At 44.8% G+C, this 9,511-nt stretch overlaps 1 protein-coding gene across 1 annotated transcript; it reads left to right on the top strand.

Moving 5' to 3' along the window:
- The first annotated feature begins 7,819 nt into the window (after positions 1-7,819).
- Positions 7,820-8,755, top strand: LOC110149877 (olfactory receptor 4D1-like). Its single transcript, XM_020912598.2, has one exon. The coding sequence runs from the start codon at positions 7,820-7,822 to the stop codon at positions 8,753-8,755; it is 936 nt and encodes a 311-aa protein (XP_020768257.2).
- Positions 8,756-9,511: the final 756 nt, after the last annotated feature.

The following is a 9,511-nucleotide window of genomic DNA, read 5'->3' on the forward strand; positions in this document are numbered from 1 at the left end:
CAGGGATCAAGGCTATCTCCATGGAAGAGAAATGCAAAAAGGCAAAATGGTTGCCTGAGGAGGCCTTACAAATAGCTTTGAAAAGAAGAGAAGTGAAAAGCAAAGGAGAAAAGGAAAGATATTCCCATTTGAATGCAGAGTTACAAACGATAGCAAGGAGAGATAAGAAAGCAGTCTTCAGCAATCAATGCAAAGAAATAGAGGAAAACAACAGAATGGGAAAGACTAGAGATCTCTTCAAGAAAATGAGAGATACCAAGGGAAGATTTCATGCAAAGATGGGCTCAGTAAAGGACAGAAATGGTATGGACCTAACAGAAGCAAAAGATATTAAGAAGAGGTGGCAAGATACACAGAAGAACTGTACAAAAACGATCTTCACGACCCAAATAATCACGATGGTGTGATCACTCAGCTAGAGCTGGACATCCTGGAATGTGAAGTCAAGTGGGCCTCAGAAAGCATCACTACAAACAAAACTACTGGATGTGTGGAACTCCAGTTGAGCTATTCCAAATCCTGAAAGATGATGCTATGAAAGTGCTGAATTCAATAGGCCAGCAAATTTGGAAAACTCAGCAGTGGCCACAGGACTGGCAAAGGTCAGGTCTCATTCCAATCCCAAAGAAAGGCAATGCTAAAGAATGCTCAAACTACCGCACAGTTGCATTCATTTCACACACTAGTAAAGTAATGCTCCAAATTCTCCAAGCCAGGCTTCAGCAATATGTGAACCGTGAACTTCCAAATGTTCCAGCTGGTTTTAGCAAAGGCAGAGGAACCAGAGATCAATTGCCAACATCCACTGGATCATTGAAAAAGCAAGAGAGTTTCAGAAAAACATCTATTTCTGCTTTATTGACTATGTCAAAGCCTTTGACTGTGTGGATCACAATAAACTGTGGAAAATTCTGCAAGAGATGGGAATACCAGACCACCTGACCTGCCTCTTGAGAAACCTGTATACAGGTCAGGAAGCAACAGTTAGAACTAGACATGGAACAACAGACTGGTTCCAAATAGGAAAAGGAGTAAGCCAAGGCTGTGTATTGTCACCCTGCTTATTTAACTTATATGCAGAGCACATCATGAGAAACGCTGGGCTAGCAGAAGCACAAGCTGGAATCAAGATTGCCGGGAGAAATATCAATAACCTCAGATATGCAGATGACACAACCCTTATGGCAGAAAGTGAAGAGGAACTAAAAGCCTCTTGATGAAAGTGAAAGAGGAGAGTGAAAAAGTTGACTTACAGCTCAATATTCAGAACACTAACATCATGGCATCTGGTCCCATCACTTCATGGGAAATAGATGGGGAAACAGTGGAAACAGTTATTTTTCTGGACTCCAAAACCACTGCAGATGGTGACTGCAGCCATGAAATTAAAAGACACTTACTCCTTAGAAGGAAAGTTATGACCAACCTATACAGTATATTAAAAAGCAGAGATGTTACTTTGCCAACAAACGTCCATCTAGTCAAGGCTATGGTTTTTCCAGTGGTTATGTATGGATGTGAGAGTTGGACTGTGGAGAAAGCTGAGTGCCAAAGAATTGATGCTTTTAAACTGTGGTGTTGGAGAAGACTCTTGAGTCCCTTGAACTGCAAAGAGATCTAACCAGTCCATCCTTAAGGAGATCAGTCCTGGGTGTTCATTGGAAGGAGTGATGTTGAAGCTGAAACTCCAATACTTTGGCCACCTCATGCTAAGAGTTGACTCATTGGAAAAGACCCTGATCCCTCTCCCTGATGGTGAGGGATTGGGGGCAGGAGGAGAAGGGGATGACAGAGGATGAGATGCCTGGATGGCATCACCGACTCGATGGACATGAGTTTGAGTAAACTCCGGGACTTGGTGATGGATAGGGAGGCCTGGTGTGCTGCAATTCATGGGGTTGCAAAGAGTCAGACATGACCGAGCGACTGAACTGAAATGAACTGAATCTTAACTCATTGCTGGTTTGTCCAATGTGGATGGGAATAGATATCATGATGTAAAGCAATCCAACTCTGTGCCCTTATGATTGATGTGAAACAATCATAAGCCTTATCCTCTTACTGCTGTAAGGGATTGTAAGTAATTGATTTCTTCCCCTAGTCTTTCATAAGAGCATGTTAAGGTGTCTTCAATGGTAAACATTTTGTTGTCATAGACCCATGTTATGTAATAACAGAAGTAGTGACAAAGGAGTGGGTTATCTGGCCCTGTTGGGGCTTTAAGGTATTTTAATAATAGTCTGGGTGGAGCAATGTTGCTTACAAGGGGGCAGGGTCCTGATTGTAGGAGTTAGTAATTGGCTTAAGAACCAACTTGTTAAGAGGCAACAAACTAGATGTTCCATAAAACTGGAGTGGAGATTTGATCCAAGGGTATGTTTGTAAGGGTGGTAAGGGTTTGGGCCCAAACGGCCTGTGGGACTAACTCCCAAAGTGGCAAATGTTATCCCTGGAAGCCCAATTGCCTTTGAAGGGATGCCAACAGATGGACTTCTAGCAGGCACGGTGTACCTCTTGCCTGCCCTAGCAGGTCCACTGAGAGATGCTAGTGTTGCACATGTTGTAGGAAACATGGAAGATGAAGGCCTGAATATCTAGAGGGATTGGATATTATACAGTATTTCCCTCCCAAGGGCCAGCTATTTTCTGGTTGTCCCTCCAGAAGATTGTAGAGGCAACATTGTGGGCCTGGATGGGGCTGAGGAAAGGAGCATGAAACAGGAGGGAAGGGGTAGAGCACAACCTTTGAAAGAATGACATAGCACAAGGGCATAAAGTAAACCAATTAAAATCAGTTGGGTCCAAGATGACAAGTCAAATTCAAGTAAACCTTAACCCCCAATCTATAAACCAACAGACACACCCAGAGGTGGCAGGACAGCTCTAAGGCATTGTCAAAAGAAGGAGGAGTGGGTGCTTCCCCAATGATTGGGATGATCCTCTCACTCATTAGCATATGAATTCACCCCACTTGCAAATTCACCCCACTAATCAGGCCGCATTCCATGGCCCTTGGCAATGGCCCACACACTGAAGAGTGGCTTCTCTCTGAATCCTAACAAATCCACCTCTTACTTATCACTTTGTCTCTCAACGAATTTTTGCAATGAGACATCAGAGCCTGAACTTCACTAGTTTTGGCCAGGTTTGAGTCCCAGGAGAGAGCTGAAGGACAGGAGGAAAAATCAGTGGGAAAAACGTGCCAAGAGATCCCCTTCATAGCCTACCAGAAAATCTGCTAAATACCTGACCTGTGCTCACAGTTTTCATTGGCCTGATTCTTAGCACAGAGAAGAGTAAGGACAGAAGAACCCCCACTGGCTTGGGTAACAGCTACGGGGGCCCAGCAGACAATGCCTTTGGGACATACCAAAGAGTAGCCTCTCCAGAGTCCCTCAATTGTGCCCACTGCTGCCCGTCTGTTCTCAGGGGGTCCAAGGAAACAAGAAACGAGAGATTGTAAAGGAATTAAGATTTTGTTAGGCATGTCCCTCTAGCCACAGGAGCGAGGACCTCCTACCTTAACCGGAGGTCTTCTGGAATCTGAGGCTGAGCCGTGTGAGCTTTCTGCTGAGTTCGTTTTTCACTGTCCTGGTCTCCAGCACGATGGGCCTCTTGTCAGGTCCCTTGCTCTGGGTTTTCTTCGCGTTCTGCTTCTACCGAGGGAGCTTTCGCTGAGTTGGGCTCCTGCTGTGCTTGGCCTCCTCCTTGCGGAGGCCTGCGCCGAGGTTGTTTCAGCCAGGTTGAATCCGAGTCATGGCACCATAGATGTCACGCAAGTGTATGCTCCTCGCTTCTGTCTCATCACAACAAACATTTGGAGCGACGGACATTAAAGGCCTCCGTGAGTCACAGCTCTTGGGTCTTGGACAGACCGTGTTATAGCTCTTAGACAAATCAGTGTTACAGCTCTATTTTATTTAGATAATAGCAGGAAAATCCATCCTCGAAGTGTGAGGGCATGCCAACCCAGAGACGCGAAGAGAAGAGAGTAGAGGAGCACGGCAGCACGCGGGAGAGACAGAGAGAGAGAGAGAAAGCACTTTGGCTCCTCTTTTTATGTTTTTTCCTCCCCCCTGGGCATGCCCTATGCAAATTGGGCTAGTCAGGAGTGCCGTTTGTTCTACCTGAGGGCCTCGCTGAGGTCCTCGGACCTACATTTGATCTTCCTTTGTTCTACTTTTGCGGGCTTTTCCCTTCCTTGTCTTTTAACCACCGCCATTTTGGATTCCTGTTTCCTATTCTAACTACCTAACAGTTATATAGAAGGTTCAGTTCAGTTCAGTTCAGTCGCTCAGTCATGTCTGACTCTTTGCAACCCCATGGACTGCAGAGCACCAGGCCTCCCTGTCCATCACCAACTTGTAGAGTTTACCCAAACTCATGTCCATTGAGTCGGTAATGCCATCCAACCATCTCATCCTCTGTCATCCCCTTCTCCTCCTGCCCTCAACCTTTCCCAGGATCAGGGTCTTTTCAAATGAGTCAGCTCTTTGTATGAGGTGGCCAGAGTATTGGAGTTTCAGCTTCAACATCAGTCCTTTCAATGAACATTCAGGACTGATCTCCTTTAGGATGGACTGGTTGGACCTCCTTGCAGTCCAAGCAACTCTCAAGAGTCTTTTCCAACACCACATTTCAAAAGCCTCAATCCTTCAGTGTTCAGCTTTCTTTATAGTCCAAATCTCACATCCATACATGGCCACTGGAAAAACCATAGCCTTGACTAGATGGACCTTTGCTGGCACAGTACTGTCTCTGCTTTTTAATATGCTGTCTAGGTTGGTCATAACTTTCCTGCCTGGTGTAACAGCAAATTGAAGTGAAAAACAAGAAGGGAGTGGTCTGTGATAGATAAGAGAGGTCTGGAGGTCAGTGTGGGGAAAGAGACGAGACAGGGGGAGTATGGAGGGCACTTAATCCTCACCTGTCACCTCTGTTTCTCACCCTCCAAATCCTTTACCTTTGGTTCCACTCACTCCCCCACCCAACCACCTTTCCATTCCCCTTCCTTCACTGATTCTATTTCCCCATTTTCCTTCCTTGTAATTTTCTTCCTCCCTTTAATTCCTCATATATTTCTATTTCTCTACCTTAAACATTTTTCTTTCTCTTCTATGCTGGATTCAATATCATCTTTTAAAATTGCCGTTCTTCAGATCTTCACCCAGAGGGGCAAGAGTGCGTGCAAGTGGTAGCAGGTCCTGAAATTCTCTTCAGTTCTTGAGACTGGCCAGTCACATATGTAAAGTGCATCTCCAAGAGACAAAAGAGGCTTCTATTGATACTTAAGGTGTGTGACTTCAGAGAGAAGTGGATAATTGTGCAACAAATCTAAACTTTTAGATTAGTGAATTGTTGAACTGCTAATCTTTCTTGGTTCCCAAAGGAACAAATTATTTATGATTGAATGTGATGCGTTCCTAAATTTTGCATGCCATATTACAGCAATGCTGTTGCTAAGAATCCCGTTTGGCTTGTCAACCTTCTACTCTTCCATTGTGTTGTAAAAGCCACATTCAGTGAACTGATGGTCCTGAACTGAACACATTGCCTTCCTCTGAACCCTCCTCTTCTCTCAGGGTTACTCTCTCAGGAACTTAGCATTACCATCACCACCCAATTGCCCAGCCCAGCAATCTAAGGATCATTCACGACATCTTCCTCTTCCCCTCAATCCAAACTATCACCATGCATGCATGCTAAGTTGCTTCAGTCATGTCCAGCTGTTTGCAACCCTATGGATTATAGCCTGCCAGGCTCCTGATCCATGGGATTCTCCAGGCAAGAATACTGGAGAGGGTTGCCCTTCCCTCCTCCAGGGGATCTTCCCAGTCCAGGGATCGAACCTGCGTCCCATGTCTACCGCATTGGCAGGTAGGTCCTTTACCACTCGCACCACCTTGGAAGCCCAAACTATCACCAAATCCTCTCAACCCTACTTCCAATTAGTGCTATTTCTACCACCCTAGTTCAGGCCACGTTCACCTTCTCTACTGCCTTAACCACATGCACCTCCTAACTGGGCTCCCTGCATCCACCTTTGCGTCCTGTCCAGTCAACTTGATGTCTAATCAACATCCCAGTCAATCAAAATCACACAATTGAGCTCACTGCTCTCTACCCTGAACCTTTTGGTGGCTCCCATATGATATGAATGTGTAGTAAGACTCTGCCAGGAAAGAAAAGTTATAGCTTAAAGGAGAATGACGTTTAGAAATAAAATCAAAAAGAAAAGAAAAAAATAAATAAAATTGCTGATCTTTTAGAAGAGCTCTATGTCTCCTTTAAACAATATATTCATTTAATTTCTTCACTAATGTAATAGTTACCCCTTGCCCCTTGTCTCCACCTATAATCTGAAGAACCTCACCCACTAAGGGGCCAGCTACTTTGGAGGATGGAAAGGAATGGATACCCCAGGTGTGCAGCTGTGTCCAGAGGCTCCCTTGCTTGTCCCATGCAAGTACCATTGCACACCAAGTAGATTTTCACCCACCAAGCCATAACACCAAGTACTTATTATTAATAATTACTGACTATGAGCAGGGATGGACAGTGCAGAGCACAAATAAATTGTGAAATCAAGACCTATGTGTCTAGCACCTTATGGTTGAATTGTGAAGGAGAAACACAGGTGCATGAAAAGTACATGAACATACTGATGTGTTCACTGTTACATGAAAAATGATTCATACAACAGCCAATATTTTCTAATAACTGTAAATGGAAAGTAACCTCTAAATTGCATAAAAGATCATGTATGGATGTGAGAGTTGGACCGTGAAGAAAGCTGAGCACTGAAAAATTGATGCTTTTGAACTGTGGTGTTGGAGAAGACTCTTAAGAGTCCCTTGGGCTGCAAGGAAATCCAAACAGTCCATCCTAAAGGAGATCAGTCCTGGGTGTTCATTGGAAGGACTGATGTTGAAGCTGAAACTCCAATACTTTGGCCACCTCATGCGAAGAGTTGACTCATTGGAAAAGACCCTGATGCTGGGAGGGATTGGGGGCAGGAGGAGAAGGGGACGACAGAGGATGAGATGGCTGGATGGCATCACCAACTCAATGGACATGAGTTTGAGTAAACTCCGGGAGTTTGTGATGGACAGGGAGGCCTGGCATGCTGCGATTCATGGGGTCACAAAGAGTCGGACAGCACTGAGTGACTGAACTGAAATGAAGGAAATTTTTGATTTTAATTTAATTTTATTTATTTTTTTGGAGCCTAATTACAATATTTTTATTGGTTTTAACAAACTAATTTTTTAAAAAGGAAAAGTGATTAGTAAAAAATATAGTAGAGACTGGAGTGGAGTAGGAGACCGCACAGAGGAGAGTATTTAACATTTACTATTTCAGAAACTGTCCTAGGAACTTTCTGTGTTATTTTACTTAATCCCTTAGGCAGTTTCTATAAAGAAAATATATTTCTTACAGATATGGAAATTGTAACGCAGATTAAGAAACTAGCTCAAAGCCAAATCTCAAGGAAACGGATGCTCTGAGTTTGGGCTCTGGTTCTGAAGAATTCTGAGGTCTTCCCATCCCTATATTGCACTGAATCTTAGAAAGGCAGGTGGCATGTGCCTCTGGATGGTTTTAAGATATCTCACGTGTGTGTATTTAAGCAAAAACTAGTAAACTTTCAAGAGACAAAGTCATTAAATTAGCACTTGATATTGTGATCTGTACATGAGGATGTCCATCATATTTACTTGGACGACTGAACTGAGCCCTTGAGCCCTAAAAGGGCAAACAACAACTTCATGTATCTATATCTCTGCCTTGTTTCATTTAGGTGTATGGAGAAGACACCATGGAGTCAGGGAACCTCACGTGGGTATCAGAATTTGTCTTCCTAGGGTTCTCCCAGAATCAGGAGCTCCAGCTCTTCTTGTTCCTGGTGTTCCTGTTTGTCTACACCACCACTGTCATGGGAAACCTCCTCATCATGGTCACGGTGACCTCTGATTCCAGGCTCCACACACCCATGTATTTCCTGCTGAGAAACCTGGCTATCATAGACCTTTGTTTCTCCTCAGTCACTGCCCCAAAGATGCTGGTGGACTTCCTTGCTGAGAAGAAGACCATCTCCTACCAGGGCTGCATGGCCCAGATCTTCTTCTTCCACCTCTTGGGAGGTGGGACTGTCTTCTTCCTCTCAGTGATGGCCTATGACCGCTACATAGCCATTTCCCGGCCCCTCCACTATGTCACCATCATGAACACTCGAGTGTGTGTGGGGCTGGTGGTGGCTGCCTGGGTAGGGGGCTTTCTCCACTCCATTGTCCAGCTGGCTCTGATGCTCCCATTGCCATTTTGTGGCCCCAACATCCTGGATAACTTCTACTGTGATGTTCCACAAATGCTGAGGCTTGCCTGCATGGACACCTCCCTCCTGGAGTTCCTTATGATCTCCAACAGTGGGATGCTGGTCTTCATATGGTTCCTCCTCCTTCTGATCTCTTATACTGTCATCCTGGTGATGCTGAGGTCCCACTCTGGGCAGGCGAGGAGGAAGGCAGCTTCCACCTGCACCACCCACATCATCGTTGTGTCTATGATCTTCATTCCCTGTATCTATATCTACGCCCGGCCCTTCACCTCTTTCCCCATGGACAAGGCTGTGTCCATCAGCTACACTGTCTTGACCCCCATGCTCAATCCCATCATCTACACCCTGAGGAACCAGGAGATGCAGGCAGCCATGAAGAGATTAGGCAAGCACCTAGTGATTTCCAGCAGGGAGTGAACCTAACAAAAGTAGACTTTAAATGACAAATCTTCTCTCTGAACTTTGTTTTCCCATATGAGAAGTGAAGGAAAGTCTTCATGGAATGTGACAGTTTAGATTAATATTTCTATGGAGCTGTTGCTCTGTCAGGTATTGTGTAAGGCACTTTCACACTTTTGTCTCATTCTCAGTAAACTGACAGTGGATATGTTATCCTTATATTAAACACTTTAGAAATGAGAAAACTCAGAAGTTACTTTCTCGGTGATGAACAGCAAGAGAGGAGATGGCCAGGAGATGGTTGCTCTGATCCTCAAGTTTCAACACAGGAGATATTGGTGGGATTTGAAACCCGGGCTTCTAACAATCACAAGGGAAAGCTTAGCATTTCTCATCTATGGATGGGGGCTTCCCTGGTGGTGCAGTGGTGAAGAATCCACCAGCCATGCAGGAGATGCAGGTTCGACCCCTGGGTTGGAAGATTCCCTGGAGAAGGAAATGGCAACCCAACCCACATAAGTATTCTTGCCTGGGATATCCAATGGACAGAGAAGCCTGGCGGACTGTAGTCCATGTGGTGACTGCAAAGACTTGGACACAAATTAGCATCTAAAGAACACCAACAACAATATCTGTGGATGAATATCTGTGATGAATATTCAACTCTTTCATCTTAAATCTGGAACACTCACCTTTGTTCTGCTCCCTCATCCCCTCTGTGGTTTTTGGAAGTGGTACCACTTGTGATATCATCTAAGTATTTCCCATAAGGGT

The sequence above is a fragment of the Odocoileus virginianus genome, chromosome 17 (assembly GCF_023699985.2).
Source record: "Odocoileus virginianus isolate 20LAN1187 ecotype Illinois chromosome 17, Ovbor_1.2, whole genome shotgun sequence".
Lineage (NCBI taxonomy): Eukaryota > Metazoa > Chordata > Mammalia > Artiodactyla > Cervidae > Odocoileus > Odocoileus virginianus.